This window comes from Corella eumyota, chromosome 4 (assembly GCF_963082875.1).
Source record: "Corella eumyota chromosome 4, kaCorEumy4.1, whole genome shotgun sequence".
Classification (NCBI taxonomy): Eukaryota; Metazoa; Chordata; class Ascidiacea; order Phlebobranchia; family Corellidae; genus Corella; species Corella eumyota.
Genome location: NC_137493.1, coordinates 16,623,892 through 16,642,810, shown reverse-complemented (window position 1 = coordinate 16,642,810; position 18,919 = coordinate 16,623,892). Strand labels below are relative to the sequence as shown.

Sequence of the window (18,919 nt, the reverse complement as noted above, 5' to 3'; positions counted from 1 at the left end):
AGTGTTAAAAATAAATTTATTTAAAATAAAGAAACTTCAAATATTTTATTTTACTTTCAAATATTTTAATTTAAATCTTTTTATTTTTTGGCAACTCTGGTCTTTCGTCACATTGTCTTTAACTTTATAAAAACTTGACACGTACGAATTTCGAAAAATATTTCGTCAAATTTTTTGTGTTTTTCAACGAAATTAATTAGCAATTATCAAGAAAAATGGCATCAGGAGAAAATAAATGGGAAGTTGTTGGAAATGTAAAAGTGAAGACCAAGAACGACAAGCAAGCTGTTAAAGATAAAATGTTAAAAGCTGAAGATTTGCGTAAGTTTTTTAAAGGTTTATTTTTTTAATTTAAGTTTTTACATATGTGAATAAATTTATTTTAATACAGCAGTAATCTAAGGCAATAACGTAAGCGTAGGCGTTTTTATATATATGGAAAACGCAAGAAAAAATTTGTTTATTAAACTCTAAATCGTTATTTTTATGAAATAAATTTCTTTGTGTAAAAATATTACAGTTTTATTAGCATCGTCTGCCCAGTTTCTATCACTACAATAAAACATCTTTTTATTAACACCTTGACATTATATACCATACATTGTAATGTTAATATTTTTTTTCAGCATTGAATAAGATTCAATCAATGATGTTTCAAGGAGCAAATGGAAAACCTTTAAAAGATTCTTCCAATACAGTTGCTCCTAATCAAGGTTGGTGCTTTAAATTAAACATTTTTTTTTCACTTTATTATTGTTTTTTTTTCACATAGTTATATATTCTTAATGTGTAAAGGTCGAAATAATGACCTAAATATAGAGTAATAGAATACAAAAATTTAGGTTTTAAGTTTGATTCCTACTGCCAAACTTTTGGGAACTTTTTTACAAATGTCTTAAATTAAAAATTGGTTTTAAAGTGTTTAATATATTAACTTTTTTTACCTAATAACTGATAATATTTAACATTTTCAGGAACAAAAACTGTAAAACCAGCTAAGAAACGGCCAAAAAAAGCTGTGGAGTTAAAATACAAATATATGACATTAAAAGAAGGATTGAATGGGGTAAACTTGGTTATAAATAATTTTTTATAAAGCAATTTTTGAATAGCCAGGCTTGTAAACAATATCTTTATTTTAGGAGGAAATTTTATCATTGGAAACTGTTTATTCTAAATTGAAAGAATCTTTCCCAAACAGTCAATTGGTAAGTAGAAATATTGTTTTTAAATTATTTATATAACACAATTAAATAGAAAACTGTCATTTTAATTAAAAACTTTAAATGGACATTCGAACAAAAACAGAGCAACGATACATTTTATAATTACTCCAGATTGGTAAATAATGAGTTTAAAATTTAAATCTCAACTAAACTTTCAGTTATGGCGCAAGGAAATTTCATCTTATATTAACCTTCATCTTGCTTGTCCTGAAGATAGTTTAAGTGTGAGTGGGAAGGAGAAGGAGTTTCCATTTTCTCAAGCTAAGAAGGTGAACAATTGTTATTTTATTATTATTGTTTTTATTTATCCTTGAGGTTGACTTTACAACCTAGACATAGAATTACATTTGTTACCCCAACCCAGTCCTGAGTTGACTTTGGCAGTTTGAAATATCATTGATTGTAAGTGTATAAATATTAAACTGCTGATTGGTTTTTGGCTTGGTAGAAATTAGGGTCTTACTTAAGAGTGCTGCAGCATGAAAGCAGTGGGGATTTAACCCAGGACCTTTATGTAGTAAAGCGAAGAGTTCTAAGCACTATACCTTGCCACCAGCTTAGAGCTGACTATGACAATTTTTTATTTTGTTTTTATTATGTCTTTATTCTGTAAATACCAACTCAGCAATTCAAGGTATTTCTACTAAGATTAAATTTAATGCATAATCATCAATTTTATTTTTAGTCTACTCGGCAAATTTTGTTGAATATATTTGGTGATCTCAACGATGAAATGGTTCCCCTTGTTTTTAATCATTGCATTTATTCCATGCTTGATTGTGCTTCCAAGGGTATGTATATTATAATATAACTTAAAATTTACATAAAATAAAAAGATAATAAATTACAAAAATTTTTCTACTAATGCTTATTTTTTTATGAATGTCATTAAAATTATACTTTTTTGTCTTTTAAAACCGCTTTAATTTAATTACATTTTTGCCTATATGTTTTCTTGTAACTTATTTGAAGTTAACACAAATCTTTTTTTGCTTTGAAATAGTTCTTCAAAGCTAAGTACATGTTAGGCTAGGGGTGATTATTTTAACCTTTTTTAATTTCTAAATCCACCAATTTACAGACATACCAGTGTGGGGTTATAGGTTGTGTATTCAATCTTTAACTTTTTTCCATCCTAATCTTTGCTCACAAAATATGGAGGGATTTGTGGATAAAATTAACTCCATGCATAATGTGCCAAAAAGGTCAGTCATTTAAAGGTGTTTTTTTATATTAGTAAAAAAAATATTTTTGTTATATTTTTTGTAAAGTATTTGTTATTAAATGTAAATTTTTATTTTTATTATTACTTATGTTATCAAAATAATTCTTTTAACTTTAATTTTAAGGTCAGTATTTTAAATGTGGTTTTAGGTTTAAATTTAAATGAAATTCGATTTTTTTTTAATTGTTTTAAATGTTTAAATATTTTTAAACTTGATTGTTTTAGATGTCTTTTATTGTTGTGGGCTTTGGGGCAATGTGGAAGAAAGGATATTAAATGTGGATTTAAAGGTAAAATTGATTAAAGTGTAAAAGGAAAATTTTGCTACTAGATAAACTTATTTTTAATTATTAATATTTAAATTAACGCAAAATTTTTTTATCAACCTTTAGTCAGTTTTTTTTTTTTAAATTTAGTTTAAATATTGTTGTATAAAAGATAAGTTTTTTTTATTATAAAAGCTTACAAAATTGGGTACAAAAAAAAAGTTATAAAAATATTTTAAATTTTAGTTTGGTTAACTGTCATGTTGCCAACTTTACACATCAAGAATATTGCTTCTTACTCTATGTCCTACATTGAATCCATCACTGCACAATTAAACGGCAACACTGTTAAATTATTAAGTGGGGTAATGGATGTTGATGAATTTTATGAAGTTGCAAAATTAAGTTTTAACGACAATCTTACTTCTACTTTAAAAACGTGAGTTTTAAAAAGGTTATTTGTTAAATTTGTTTGTACTTAAACCTTATACTATCTATATATAATGTTACTTAGTGGACAATATATGTACGTATGTCCAATTTATTGGCCTTTAAAATAAATAAAACTGCTGTTTGTGGTGCGAGGGTAAATTATCTCAGGCATATATTAATTAAGAGTTGCGACCATATTACAACAAATAAAATACTGACTGTAGTGTGGGCTAGCTGCTAGTTGTTGTACATAAAATTAATTTTAAACTTGGTATTTGTCTATTCTATTTTTTTCCAATTTTATTTATTACGATTCAGAAAACTGACTTATTTTAATTTATTTGTAGTGTTGGTCAAAGAATGAAGGATATTTATCCTCATTTTGAACAACTACAGTTAAACAAAAACTCGAATAAAAGAATTTTGTTCGAAAAACTAATGACTACAGAATGGGAAAAAGTATTTAAGTGTTTTTATATCAATTTTAAAATTAATCTTTGTATAAGAACTAGTTTTACTAAACTTTATTTTAAAATTAAGTTTTAAGTGTATTATTGTCTTTATAATATAGTATTGTTGTTTTTAAATTTCATTTTACATGCATTTAAAAATCTATAAAATAAATATTTTTAGAGTGAAATATTTGAGAATAAAATGCGAGATTTATGTTTGGAATGTATCACAAGTGACCAACATTGTTTCAATATTTGGAGATCAGTTTATGTGGATAATTTAAAAACAAGCAGGTATGGTTATTATTATTGTTATTATGAAATTAAAAACATTTTCTACCAAGAAATAAAAAAAAAAATGATTTAAAAATTGTCTTTATTTTGTTATTGCCTTATTTTAAAGTAGTATACTATATCATTTATGTTAATTTAACTGTTTTTAAATATTTTTGATTCAGTGTATTGATATTATTCAAGTCATTTATAAAAAAAGTAAGTGGGCCACATAAATGAATATTTGTAAAACTCGTAGTCCTTTAAATTAAAAACTGCCATTCATGGTGGGTGGGCTAATTAATTGAACAATTATTAGTTAAATATGCATGGCTGTTGTTAACTAGCTATAAACTAATAAAAAAATTTGTTTTTTTGGTAGGATTTTGCTGGCTTATATTGACGCAAATTGGAACGAACTTAAACTGCCTAAAACCTCGTTTAAAGACACCTGTCGTTCATTTTGTTCCACCAATCAGGAGGCTGCATTAAAGTCATCAGCACTTACCTCTAATCCTGAGTTTTCTAAAGTTAAAACTCTATGTGAAGTAAGTTTTCAATTATTATTTTTTATTTTTATTTCAATTTTTCATCCTTGATGTGGGAAGGTCAACTTCACAACCTGAACATAGAGTAACATCAGTTACCCTGATCTAGTCCCGAGTTGTCTTTGGCATTTGTTCCATAATGGTGCTACAGCATAAAAGCAGTGGGGATCAAACCTAGGACCTTATGTATTAAAGCCAAGTGTTTTAACCCATACACTTAAATGCCAGCCAAAAAAAAACAATTTTTTGTTTAATTTTTAGTCAATCAATGAACGTTTAAGTAACCCAAGCAGCCAACCAACAAGAAAATCATCAATTTTTCTACAAATCCTGATCCTAACTTCTGCAATATTGGTTGCTTTTATACTGTATGATGTAAGAATACATGATGGGGTATGGGTTAAAAGTGAAACTTATATTTTCTTGCAAAAAAATGGATTTGTTGAAATGTTTTGGAATGTTTGTGGGAAGACTCAGTATTACTACAATGTGTCTTCTAAGTAAGTTTTTAAATTTGTTAATTTTAGTTAAGACACACAAACACACGAGATCTTAGGTTAAATCCCAGCTCTTACTATATTTATTTAGGAATTTTGTATGCTCTACTAAAATAATATAATTATACATTTTTAGATTGCACATTTATTATTGTTAAAGTACTAGGTGCCAAAGCATAGGGTCTTGGGTTAGATCCCAGCTGCTTTTAGAGTTACATAAAAAAATAACCATTTGAGCTTTTAAATTGGACTTCCATTCATTAATATTGTCCACTAAGCTCCATTATATATAAATTTATGTTTAGATGGCTGACAGTCAATGGTAAGAAGAGTTGGAAATCGACTTCAAAGTTCATGAAACCTTACATTAAACAATTTAATGTGATGTTCAACTCGTTTTGGACCTGGTTGTTGACCTCTTTATCTCCTATGTTTAAATATATTACTACCATTTGGAATAATACTGTAAGTTAAAGTTAAATTTATTTTTTATGGAATTGTATATCACAGTACTTAAGGTCCTAGGTCTGATTTATACTGCAGCCATGTTGTAGCATCTTTAAGTAAGCTATATCTCCTTTGTTTAATTCTAACTGCTGGAAGTTTGTAGCATACTAAAGTAAGGCAATAATAAAAGGTTCCTGTTGGACCACTTAGCAATTGGTAAATTAAGATAAGGCAATTATAACATCTCGATTATATTCAAAATAATAACTTTGAATGCTACCTATGTTAAGGTTGTAAATTTGGCCTTCTTACATTAAGGATAATGTTTATACACAAGCATGTGTTAATGTTTATGTATATAAAAGTTGTTTTTTTAAGGTTTACCCTTTCTTGAAGAACTTATTCGTCCAAATATTGGATTTTATCGATCAAATAATTCAAGCCATTATTCCATTCTTTAAGGGATGTGTTGATCGTGTTTATATTATGTATCAGTGGATATTCAAGGCTTTTATGTAAGTTTTATGTATTTAAAATTACTGATTATTAGGTATTAGTATTATTAATTAATCACCTATTTAATAGTTAGGATTTTAATTGTCATAATATGGTTTTGTTTATAAAAATTTACATGTGCACCACGAATAACCATTTTAATTATTTTGTACCTATTTATTGAATCATCCACAACTATATATATTTATTTTTAAATCAATTACATCATTATCTTACAAAAATTAAATCTTTATGTTTACGGATAGCTTAAAAACGTGTTGTAACAGCATTCCCTTACGAATAAAATCTTGACAATAAGTTTTATTTTTTATTTCCTAGGGGTGAAGTATCATGGGGTGAATTAATAAACGAAACTTTATTATTTCTTACAACTTGGTACAATGAAACTATCATCCAACTTCAAATCTTGTTCAAAAATATCGCTGAATCTGTTGCTCCAGTTGACCAATAAGGTAAGTTATAAACTTTAATGTATATTTATAGATTATTTAGTTGATTTTTATTTTATTATTAAGACTTTATTGGCAGTTTGGGTTATTTTCATAATGTTATATGTTTTTTCAGTCTTTTTTGTTTATAGCTTTTTGTTTTATTATTGCTAGCTGATTGCCTGCCCCACATTTAGGATTTTAACTGTAGTAATATGGTCGCAAATCTCAACTAATTTTTGATAATTTACCCGCACACCACAAACAGCAGTTTTATATATTTTGTATATATACCTTTTAAATTAGACATACATATACATCGTCTACTAAGCTCCATTATATATAGATTTAATACAAAATCATTTTTTTACAATAACAAGCGATCGGCATCGGACTACAAGCCTAAAGGTTTAGGGTTCGAGCTGCACCAATGCTTACTTATTCGTCCTTGAGCCCGGCCTTTACGCAAAGCTCGATAGCACACCCTTACCCAATAAAAATATTAAAAATCGCTTTAAATGGATATGGAAAAAATATATTCATTTTTTTTTATAGGTCTCAAATTAAGAATAAAAGATGTAAAGAAATGCAAAAGATGTAAAAAAAACATTACAAACTCAGCCTTAAACAAATGTAAAAAATATTTATGCAATATAAATAATCCAGCAGTGTGAAGTGTTAGTGTTGCATCTTTTCTATTTTTACATTTTTTGTGTTTAATTCATTTAAAAAAAGTTGAATTACTATCTTTATATATATTACAAAAATAATTGAATTTTTTACTTTGAGTAAAATTTATATAAAAGTTTATTTTTTGTTTAACATTAATTTTATGATTTGAAATAATATTGGTGTTTTGAAATTGGTGTTAAACAAACAGTTAATTTTTAAATTTAAGTTACAATTAGAGATATTGAAATATGAACCAACATTATTTTTTCGTAAATTTAAAGTAAAATTTTTACTATTATTGTATAAAACATATATGTTAAAAATCATCATTTTTGATAAATTTATTTGATTAAATTTTGGAAATTTAAAACTAATTCTTCATTTTAAAAAAGTTCAATTTTTTGCAATAAATAATTCGGTGTTTTAACTAACATTTGTTGTTTGTTTTTTATAAAGGTAAATTATAGAATATCTAAGACATAATAGCACATACATAAAGGTAATTGTTCTGTTAAAAAAAGGCAAAAACATATTACTTATAAAAAACATAAAATAAAACTAACTTTATTGTAAATAGATAAAAAACCCAACTATTATTTAAATTCACACAGTTTACATTTACTAATTATTTAATTAAAATTATTTCTAATTAAGGGTCAACACATTCTTTAGATTCAGTTTTTATAAAGTAATGCGAAACTTTCGGAATAATTTTATGTTTTTTATTTTCTTTCAACTTTCTGCATAAATCTATTTTACTGGTGTTATTAACACCATATCTTATATTCAAAAAATCGAATGTTAAAGGGTCTAAAACCCATTTAAAATACTCTAAATACGCAGTTCTATTGGTATGTAAGTATAATAAATAGTTAGTTAATTCTTTTGCGTCTTTAAAATCATCTGAATAAATATAAGAACCTTTAGGAACCAGCTTTATGACGTCATTTCGACTAGGGCCCCATACCACAGGCACCCTTCCAGCTAATAACCCATTACTCCAGAATTTTTCAGTTATATAATCCGTACAGTTTCGCGAATTTTCAAACGCCAAGTAGAATTTGAACGAGTTTTTAAAATCGTCGGAAAGTTGGTCAAAATCTCCCATTTCTTTAAAGCAGTAACCAAACCTATGCACCGGTAAACCTTCGTTTAGAAGTTCGGTGACGAATTTCATTCTCTGTTTGGCTCCTTTTGTTACCGCACAATTGCTAACCAACCAGAGCTAAAAATGTTTAAAGTAGTTTTAGATATTTTACATCAATTATAACTTTTGATGAGACTTTAGAAAAAACAAAAAATTATAATATTGATTGATTTGGTCTATAAATATTACCGAAAATACATATTTCCGAAATGACTTAGGCCTGTTCACACGACAATGTACCGTTTCGCTGCGTTGCGTTACGTAACTTTACGAGTTCTAGGGATTTTTTTTAATTTTAATAAAAAATATCTAGTAAAAGTATACCGCTTACAAAATCTTGCGTAAATTTCGCTTCAGCTACGAAACTTTACGAAATCTTACGTAACTTTTGCAATCTTTCGTACGTGTGAACGACTGTGTTCATTTTAAATGGTTGCGCAATCTTGCAAAAAAATCTTGTGAACAGGCCTTTATTTTTGAATACCAAAGTTTTAAAAACGACATTGACCGATATTAGGTCGAAAGTTTTAGGAACATTTTTAAGAAAAGAGGCGGGCAAAGGAAGTTGATTAAAATGTTCGGTAAAATGACCTTTTAGGGCATTCGGTTTTCGGTTAAACATTAATTAAGTTAAATGTTATTATCGGTAATATAACATTAATCATTTAAAAAAAATATTAAAAAAGGTCTTGACAGTGGCGGGAATCGAACCCAGGGACTTTGATCTCAATTATTGTTAAATTAAACAACTTTTTACCGCGACGTTTTTCTTTTGAACCATAACCTTATCCACCCAACTTTGCCCCTGATCTAAGATCTTTTCCATCCGATTCATGTTTAAATAGGATATTCTGACGTCAGAATCGGATCGATACGTCATAGTCCAGTTAATAAAACCACCGTCAAAGTCGGTTAAATCATGACCGTTGACGTGTAGTATCGATGGAGGGGCTTCCACTGATTCCCAAATATAAACTTGAGATTTATCTCTGGAATGAAAACGTTTTTTATGTTTTTTTGTAATGGGGAAAAGTCGACTTCACGGCCCAAACATAGAATAACAATAGTTACCCCGACCCAGCCTCGAGTTGCCTGTGGTAGTTTGGGATATTATGGATACTGCTGATTAAGTGCTGGCTCAGCAGGAGTTTATATTGTTTATAGCGTCTTACTCAGAAAGTGCTACAGCCTAAAAGTTGTGGGGATCAAATCCGCGCTTATAAAAGCTAACACAATTATAAAGAAAAGTATCACTTTACAAATGACTATACAAATTAGGTTTAATTTATACCTATAATGAATCCAGGGTAAAACTTCATTATCTAAAGAAAATATGTCAAATATAATTGCATTGGCTCTGTATATAAATTCCTTATTAAAAGTAAATAAACAATCTTCAACTCTTAAAATTTCTGTCGTATCGTCGCCTGATTTCCAAAATATGATAACAGTAGTGGACCTAATGTAAGTTTTTGTGATTTAAATTTATATTAATGTACATTAGGGGTTTAAAGTTTTTAAGTTTGGTGAATAACAGCTTTTTTAATAAGTAAGAGTTGATGTTATGGTTTACTTACGTTTCATCATCAACGACTCTATGGTTTCTTGCTCTAATAATTTGACTTTTTTGCTTTAAATCTAATATATAACCAACTCTATATATACTGCATATTGTAACTAATACCAACATACATAATATCAAAAGTAAAGTAAATCGGTTGTAAGTAAAATTTGAACTACATTTTAAAGGCATTCTAACTTTTAAAATAGCTAGATCAAAAATGTTCGATAAAAGCGACATTTATTTAAAGTTATTGTGTTAAGTAACTCAGCCGAAAAGTGTCTATTGTTCAATTTTAACCGCTTTTATTTGCTTCCTCGAACGTTGTTTTAAAAGACAGTAAGTATCTTGTCATGAAAAGTTAGAAAAATTAGCAACCATGGAAAGTACGTAAGTCTAGTTTAATTAAAATACACAAATAAAAATATGATTTTACGTCGAGGATAAATTGTTAATTTAAAAAAAATAACAACAAAAATAAAATTTATTTGACAACACTTTGACTTGATCACGTGGTTTTGTTTACAAAATTCGTGACAATTCTAGAAAATTCACAACATGTGTTTATAAATTGTTTGGTTGTAAATTTTCACATTTAAAAGAATTTTACGCAAGAAGATGGATAGAGAAAGTCGAATGCAAAAAGGTCAGTTTATTTTAAGGTTAATTGTTGCGTTTAATTGGTTAGACTCGCCGTACGATGCAAAAAAAACGCCAAACGAAAAGCAGAATGAAGCCAGGGAGCTAGGTTCGATTCCCACTGCTAGCACAACGTCATGGTTTTATTTTTAAAGTTTTTATTAAACATTTAACCATTCAATGGAACTTATTATATGTCTTTGCTGTTTTAAATACTAAAAACTACGTTAAATTAAAAAATAATTATAATATCTGTATATCAAAACCCAAACTTGGAATGGCAGCGTTGTGTAGTGGTAAAAACACTTGCTACGCTACACATGAGGTCGTGGGTTTAATCCCAACTGATCTCATGCTGTAGCACCTTCAAGTAAGGCGCAATAAACGGTATAAACCATAACTTTAAGTTCAAGATGAAATAAATAAAACTTCCATAAAATATCCGTTAAAATAAAAATTATGTTTTAGAGTTGCTAAAATGTGCCATTGAAGCAAAAACAGACTCAACGACAACAACTCAAACTTCAAGTAAAGAGGATAGAGAATGGTTGAACAAAGCTTACCAGAATATAATTAAAGATTCAAATGCACTTGTAAGCTTGTTTTTTTTTAGTTTATAAAATATGGAGAGGGCATAATTTTTATACTTTACCCTAATCTTCCTTTGTTAATTCCACCCTTTACGCATTCATTTTAGTACTACTAACTTAAAATAACGGACGTTGCTAATAGAGCTCCGTTTTTTCTATATAGTCAAGGTTTGTTTTTAATTGTTAATGTTAATTTTTTGCCCACCCTAAGGGTTTTATTTAAAATGTTGTAATATAGTTATAACTTAAAACTAACTGAAGCCTGTAATTATCGACACACTCACTACAAATGACAGTTTTATAGAAATTAAAAACCATCAAATCGAACATTTCCATTCATTTAGTAATTTTCATTATATCATGTAATCTAATTGTACACACTTACATAATAATATATATGTAAACTAATATCGTATTTGTTTAAATTTAATTAAACCATGTGCCTTTTAAATTTAGATTGAGGGATTAAAAAATTGTTTGGCAATTTTACGAGACGAAACCATAGAAGATGACGTTAAAGAAGAAGCGTTAGAGAGTTTGTCTGAATATTGTGAGGACATCGACCTTGCCAAGGACATGGAAAAACTGGGTGGTTACCCTATTGTGATAAAACATTTAATCCATAGAAATCCTGTAATACGAGCCGGTGCAGCTGACGTTTTGGCGGTTTCAACGCAGAATAACGAATACTGTCAGAACGCTTTGTTGGAGTTAAAAATTCTGCCAAAATTACTAAAATTAACTGAAGTATTGGGAAATATTGAAGGTCTGTAAAATTTGTTATATTTTAAATATTTTTACCTTAATTATATTAAAAATCAATTAAAACTAACCTTTTAAAACCTAAACATATTTTATAAGGATATAGAAATGATCAACAATATATTTCTAGCATTATTTTGTTTATATATATCTTTATACTTGATGTGGGAATGTTGACTTCACGACCTAAACATAGAGTAACATCAGTTACCTCCGCCCCGTCCTGAGTTGCCTGTGGCAGTTTGAGATATTATAGATTATAATTGCCTGATAATTAAACTGCTGATTAGGTAATCGCTGCAGAGGGTATCGAACCCACAACCTTGTGTAGCAAGTGTTCTGATTACTACACCGATATATATTATTATACTAAGTTTTATTAACATATTCAGAGCACCAAGTCTCAATCAAAGCAATTTACGCAATTTCTTGTTTGGTTCGAGAAAACGAAAAATGTTTGGAAACCCTGCTTGCTCTGAACGGATTTTCATATTTAGTGAAAGCCTTGTTTAGTGATGTAAACAAACTTCAGTTTAAATCTTTATATTTGTTGTGTAGTTTATGCAAAGAAAATGAAAAATGCAGCAGGTAAAAAACATAAAATCTAATTTTTTTAAATAAAAATTTTAATTTTTTATATTTGTTATTAAAATTTAGAATACAGATGATTATTTAGGAAAAATACTAATTAAAATTCAGGTTCATTTCATTAAATTGACCCTTAAAAGTTAATTAATTAGGTAATTATTAAATTTAAATACCTAATAAAACACTTTCTATTTCAGAGCAGTTTTTAATTTTGAAGTTTTACCAAAATTAGTGAAGTTATTAAATGAATCGGATAACACTGATGTCGTGGTTTATTCTCTGGATTTACTTCATTTCTTGGCAAAATATAATTTTAAACAATTCAAAATGGATTGCCAATCAAACAGGTATTAATAAAGTTTATAGCAAATATTTTGTTAAAAGTAGCATATTAAATAAAGCTAGTTATTTAGAACATTTGTCTTCACTACATGAGGTTCAGGGTTCAATCCCCACTGCATCCATGCTGCAGCACCCTTAGGCAAGATGCTATAAACAGTATAGACTCTTACTAAGTCAACACTTAATCAGCAGTTAATTTATCAGACAATTATAATCTATATAATATCTTAAACTACAAAAGCCAACTCGAGACTGGTGGAACTAATGTTACTCTATGTTTAGGTCATAAAGTCGATTTTTCCTACATTAAGTATGAATAAATGAAAATATATATATATATTCGATCTAACAGTTTTTTTGTATTTTTAGTATCAACCTTAATGAAATTATATCCGATCTTTTAAAAAAGAAATCCCTACAAGATGAAATTGTTGATATTAAAGAAAGATGTGGAATTCTAAAACAGGTTTTAAAGAAAAAATAACACTTTTTATACTGAAATTTTATTGGTTTTGATCCATTTTTACACTAAAAAAACTTATTTTTTACACACATTGTAGCACAACAAAAATGCATGTGATTATATAGTAAACAATAGTGCAACATATATGTTATTACAGTAGGACCGTAAATTGATTAATAACATATGTAAATTAGAAAATTGTTCATGATAAAACTGTATTAAAGTAACTACATATAAGAAATAAAGAAAAGTGATTATGTAAAAGTTGATACTCTACATGATTGTGAAAAAGTGTCTACTAAGAATGATAAACATTGTTTTGTTGTGGGTCTGAATTCCACATTTCAACCGATTGTCTTGTCTCTAAAAATATAAAATTAAAATTAAGATTACAACGTCACTGTTATGCTATACTACATAACTATTTTTCAATAGCCTGTTATTGGTCGAAATTTAAATTGTTGTAATATGGTTGCAACTTTCAACTAATATTTGCTTGCAATAATTTACCCAAGCACCACAAACTGTAGTTTTATTTATTTTGTAGGACTATAAACTGAACATGAAAGTATATATATTGTCCACAAAGCTTGATAATATATAAATGTCTTAAGTAATTATATTTGTGTAATGCTGTTTAAATAAGATCATTATGTTGTTTAATATAGTTTTTTTATTTGGTATTGGTACAAAAACTTCAATGAGAAGATAACATTTCCATTTCGACTATTCTAGGTTAAGATTTTGTTTTGAATTTTTTTTATATTGAAAAATGACAAATTAGTTAAACCTATTGTGTTGTTGGTTTGTTGTGGCAGAATGAGGGTTGGAAGTTGTGTTCTGACGGAAGTAGTTGGGATTCCGTTGATTAGTTTTTGAGGATGAAGTAATCCACTTTGTACTTAAAAAAATAATTGTCGTTAAACTTTTATAAGCTTACTTATGGCCAGATATTTATTGTCGTGCTATAGTCGCAACCCACAACCAATATAAGTACATGATAATTTACATGCGCACCACAAACAGTATTTTTATGTATTTTAAAGGTATATAAAATAGATATAATATATATCGTCCACTGAGCATCCTTATGTATAAATTAAGATATCTAACTTCGTGACTTTTGTGTAAACCTAATTTTGAAGTCGTAGGACTTATAATTTTTTTTTAGATTATTTTTATTTTTACAACATACTAAAGCATGAATTTAACTCAAGTAATTAGTTTACCAATTCTTTGAGTAATAATTGGAACAGAGTTAAAATTAAAAGAAGGTGGAAGATGTTGAACTGTTGTGTTTGGTGTTGATATTTGACCATCTAAAAAAGATTGGTTTTAAAAAGTTTTACCATCTCAGCCAAAACAAATTAATTGTATTTTAATGTTTAAATTAAGAAGGGTTGACTTACTATTAAAATTGGAGATGATGATTTCCTGGTTCAAGGTCCTTGGGTCTTGAATATGAATTGGTAAAGGGTTGTGACTAAAAATTAATTTAAAATAGATTTACTTATAATGGTAAACAAATATATATAATTATTAAAGTGTATGGAAAGTACTTACTATCTTTTATGTATATCTTCCACTAATACAGGTTGAACTAAAAATTAGGAATGAACATGTTTGGTTTTTTGTTTGATAATTTTTTTTAATTTGTTTATAAAATATAGTTGTATTTTTATGGGTAAAAACATAAATTGAAAATAAATTAAATTTGTGTAAAACTTGTTTATTGAGTTTTTTTCTCCAAAAGACTAATGGTAAGGCCTTTTAAAAAAATTTGGTGTAAAAATTAACATTTTTGATTTTAAATATAAGTCATCTTTTTGAGCATTTGACCTTGAGCTGACATTTCTTGTTCAGCCACAGCAGCTAAAGTGTCCATAGAGGTTGGTTCAATCATGCGTGGTACTGGGGTTGATTGATTAATTTGTGTCGGTATACTTGGTAGTGTGTTTGGAATAGTATTCAATTCTTGCTAAAAAAAATTTAAAAAAATACAAAATCATTTTAACTTTTTGAATTTTTTAAATCTATTTATTTTTGATGTGAAAGGTTGACTTTATGACCTAAACATAGAGTAACATTAGTTACTCCGATCCAGTCTTGAGTCTATTTTGTCAGTTTTTTTAAAACCTTCCACTAATAAATACACTAGGAATTTCACTGATTAAAATAGATTTTACTACTACCTTAAGACTGGGTTACTATAATGAATGTAACCCTATGTCTAGGCTGTAAAGTCGACTTTTTCCCATTGTAAAAATCAAATTATAAAAGCTTACCGGCGAATAAAAATTAGTTTTTGGAGTAATTCCGATTTGGTTATTAGGGACAATAACTTGATGATTTTTTTGTTTGTGATTTTTTAAACTTCGGTTTGATTTAAAGGCTGCAGTGCATATGTTACATACATAAGGTTTCTCACCTAGAGTAAAAACATAATTTACAAATTAAAATTAAAAAAGTATATAAAAGTGTTAACACAGTTCACATGCTATAGGGCTTATTTTTTTTTTTTTAATGACGCTTTTAAAATACCATTTTAAATTTTAAACTGTTACCAGCACCATGGTGTAGTAATCAGATCACTTGCTACACTACATGAGGTTGTGGGTTTGATCCCCACCGCTCCCATGCTGTAGCACCTTTGAGTAAGGGACTATAAACACTATAAACTCCTGCTATACTTAATTAGCAGTTCAAATATTGGGCAAATATAATCTATAATATCCCTGCCAAAGGCACCTCGAAACTGGGCCGGAGTAACAGTTGCTACTCTATCTTTGAGTCATGAAGTCGACCTTCCCACATCGAGGATAAAAAAATATATATACAAAACTTTTTGTTGGTTTTTAATAGTTGATTGTGTTTTAATATTATAAAGTATTTTGTATTGTACCAGTATGACATCTATTATGTTCATTAAGTTTAGTTTTTCTTGTGAAAGTTTGTCCACAAGTCTCACAAATGTAAGGTTTGATCTTCTCATGTATTGTTTGTTTGTGTCTTGCTAAACCACTTTTTTGGGAGAATAATTTTAAACAATCTGGTTCAGGACATTGATATCTAAAAAATGTTAAGTTAATTATTTTCATACTTTTAATCCTATTGCTAAAGGGCTGATGTCTTAGGCTTATCATGGCAAACATTTTATAAAACTAGCCCACCATTAAGCTTTTTCTGCCAATTATTTGTAATTAATAATCCCATGTGGAAAATGGTAAATAGTCAACTTTACAGCAAAAAATGGTTAATAGATTTTAAACCCTGACAATTACAATTTTCCGTTTTAAGGGTAATAAACTATTTAATACTGACATAGTTTATATATAATTGTCTGTTTTAAATTACCTTTTAAGTCCAGTATGTTGTGACTCGTGCTCTTTAGCGTGGATTTTTTGACTAAAACTTTTTCCACAAATTGAACAAACAAACTTTTTGATTTCTGCAAAAAAATTAGGTTCTCTACGACATGGCAAAAAAAGGCATAATAATATTACATTATAAAAGCTTAAAGTGGTTTTAAATCAACACTAGTGATACTACATTAGAAAAAATGTCACAAAATTTTGGTTTACAAAAATATGAAATTTTACCATCATGTGATCTGTAGTGGTTTGTTAAGCTTCCCTTATATGGAAACTTCTTGAAGCAAATTTTGCAAGAATATTGTTCGTTACCTGTATGTGTTCTACTGTGTAACTGGAAAAACAAAGGGTTTTAAAATTTAAAAATATATTTTAGTACCTAAAAAAAAGTAAAATTTTTTTACAATAAAATAAATACATTAGATTTTAAGAAAAAAATTTAAATGTTAATTATCTTTTATGGTAATCTGTTTTTGTAATTTGTCAAACAATTTAAATTTTTTAAACATTAATTACTTTCATAACATAAACATTTGAAAATGATTTGTTGCAAGTCAGGCAAGATATTCTCTGTTTTAAATTCTTGTTTTTATTTTCTGGAGATTCAGAATTTAAATGTTCAATATTTTGAAAATCGTTCTCATTATTTTCTTCATTTTCAGACCTTAAAATAATACATAAAGTTACCCAATTTTTTTTTGTATATATCTTTATCCTCTATGTGGGAAGGTTGAATACGCAACTTAAACATAGAGTAACATCAGTTACTCCAACCCAGTCTCGAGTTGCATGTGGCAGTTTGGGATATTATTAATTATAATTGCCCGATAATTATGCTGCTGATTAAGTGCGAGCTTAGCAGAAGTTTATATCGTTTATAGCGCCTTACTCAAGGGCGCAACAGCATGAGAGCAGTGGGGATTGAACCCACGACCTTATGGTGGTGTAGCAAGTAATCTTACCACTACACCACACTGCCGGCAATTAAGCTTTTGAATGAATACTTAAATATATGAATATTAATGTTTAACATACCAATGTTTAAGTTTAAAAATTTAGGATATTTATGTCCAATTTTTTAACTAAACTTCATAACATTTATATTTTTTTACCCGTTTATTGAAGTTTTAAGTTCATCATCTGACAAACCATGAAGGTACTTAACGTGTAACTGAAATTATAATAAAGTTTTACAAAAAATTATTTTGGTTGTAAAACTTTGACTGAATTGTTATAATTAGATAAATACATTCCACCAATAAAATTGCATAAATTTATAAATTTAATAGAGAAGCATTTTAGCTACCTTCAAAAGTTGATCGGTTCTATAAAGTTTTCCACAAATTTTGCATTTTATCTGAAAAAATATAAATTACTTCGTTTAGTAAGTTTTAAATTTTTCACCAGTGATAATAACAACTTTAAAAGTACAATAAATATTAAAAAAAAGTGAAATAGTAGAATAACAACCAATTTTATGAATTAAAACATTAATTTTTTTTATTTACTTTAGATGGTTTGGTATCATTATTAGGAAAGTGTCTTTTCAACATCTTAATTTTTCTAATTTTATTTCTCGTTTTACTTTGCTTGGTTAATGCGGAATTCTTCTAAAATATAATTGAAGTATATATTTAATAATTGTATATACAAAAAAAAATTTTAAATAAAAACTGTAAAAAAAATGTTATTGTCTACTTTGTGTTTAAAAGATGATTTTAAAAGTTTCTTATTTATCACAATTTTTGCTCCCAATAAATTTACAGCAGAATCTATTTCATCTCTGTCTAATACTGGATCTTCTGTAAAATTAAAATTGTTTATATAGAATATTTTTTATATTCTTATTTTTAATTAAACTTTATCTGTTTTTTACCGGTATCAGTTTCTGTTGTAGATAAATATTCTGATAAAACTAGAGCTTCTCCTGAATAAATTTTATTGATCAAATATTTTAAACTTGAAGTTGATATTTCTCTTGGAATTTCAATTCTTTTTAACTAAAAATTTAAACATATTTAAATTAAAAATTTAAAAAAATATTGTCATTTATAAATTTTGGTTTTCAAAAGTATTAATAACAGTTAAGCAATTTAGTAAATGATATATTGTTATAAGAATAAAGATTGAAAGACGAAAACTAATTTCCTGGTCTTAAAATTAGTCCTAGTGGTACAAATTTTAAGTTTTAATTGTAAATATATTATTTTATACAATCAGAAATAACCAATTTGCTAAAATTTGTAATATTGTTAAATTTACGTTTGAATTAGGACACAAAATATTTTCGTTTATTAAACGTTCAAAAGTCTTCGAAACTGAAACTAAAACACAAGAATGTGCCAACACAACATCTCCATTAGATAAACATAACTCAATATCACAAAATTGTCCATTTATTTGCATTTTATGTAAAGATTTTAACATTAAAACTGAGTTTGCCATGTTGAATGTTTTAATGTCAATAAATTATT

At 27.5% G+C, this 18,919-nt stretch overlaps 4 protein-coding genes across 5 annotated transcripts; 2 read left to right on the top strand and 2 right to left on the bottom strand.

Annotated features, from left to right (window-relative positions):
• The first annotated feature begins 128 nt into the window (after positions 1–128).
• On the top strand, positions 129–7,404 carry LOC145750069 (transmembrane protein 214-like). The gene is made up of 17 exons (XM_082566000.1): positions 129–321; positions 627–713; positions 975–1,066; positions 1,143–1,208; positions 1,385–1,495; positions 1,912–2,017; positions 2,308–2,431; positions 2,677–2,741; positions 2,964–3,156; positions 3,497–3,608; positions 3,783–3,895; positions 4,257–4,422; positions 4,684–4,922; positions 5,225–5,384; positions 5,745–5,881; positions 6,201–6,334; positions 6,866–7,404. The coding sequence occupies exons 1-16, from the start codon at positions 216–218 to the stop codon at positions 6,331–6,333; spliced, it is 2,010 nt and encodes a 669-aa protein (XP_082422126.1). The 5' UTR covers positions 129–215; the 3' UTR covers position 6,334; positions 6,866–7,404.
• A 203-nt stretch (positions 7,405–7,607) lies between these two features.
• Positions 7,608–9,919, bottom strand: LOC145750070 (alpha-(1,3)-fucosyltransferase 4-like). 2 transcript variants are annotated; one of them, XM_082566001.1, is made up of 4 exons: positions 9,707–9,919; positions 9,421–9,588; positions 8,887–9,118; positions 7,608–8,207 (listed from the first exon to the last, which is right to left on the bottom strand). In XM_082566001.1, exons 1-4 carry the CDS (start codon positions 9,880–9,882, stop codon positions 7,632–7,634), a joined length of 1,152 nt encoding a protein of 383 aa, XP_082422127.1. In that variant the 5' UTR covers positions 9,883–9,919; the 3' UTR covers positions 7,608–7,631. The 2 variants fall into 2 exon arrangements, with proteins under 2 accessions (XP_082422127.1, XP_082422128.1); XM_082566002.1 differs by having other exon boundaries at positions 9,421–9,486.
• Positions 9,920–10,227: 308 nt separating this feature from the next.
• LOC145750512 (hsp70-binding protein 1-like) lies at positions 10,228–17,866 on the top strand. The gene is made up of 6 exons (XM_082566566.1): positions 10,228–10,336; positions 10,798–10,922; positions 11,376–11,685; positions 12,074–12,269; positions 12,467–12,616; positions 12,981–17,866. The coding sequence occupies exons 1-6, from the start codon at positions 10,309–10,311 to the stop codon at positions 13,093–13,095; spliced, it is 924 nt and encodes a 307-aa protein (XP_082422692.1). The 5' UTR covers positions 10,228–10,308; the 3' UTR covers positions 13,096–17,866.
• LOC145750964 (uncharacterized) lies at positions 13,032–18,890 on the bottom strand. The gene is made up of 17 exons (XM_082567033.1): positions 18,708–18,890; positions 18,322–18,445; positions 18,144–18,247; positions 17,954–18,055; positions 17,752–17,802; positions 17,558–17,616; positions 16,962–17,109; positions 16,674–16,779; positions 16,429–16,522; positions 15,977–16,143; positions 15,360–15,502; positions 14,914–15,052; positions 14,638–14,674; positions 14,484–14,557; positions 14,304–14,393; positions 13,865–13,975; positions 13,032–13,437 (listed from the first exon to the last, which is right to left on the bottom strand). Exons 1-17 carry the CDS (start codon positions 18,888–18,890, stop codon positions 13,373–13,375), a joined length of 1,797 nt encoding a protein of 598 aa, XP_082423159.1. The 3' UTR covers positions 13,032–13,372.
• Between the last annotated feature and the right edge of the window lie 29 nt (positions 18,891–18,919).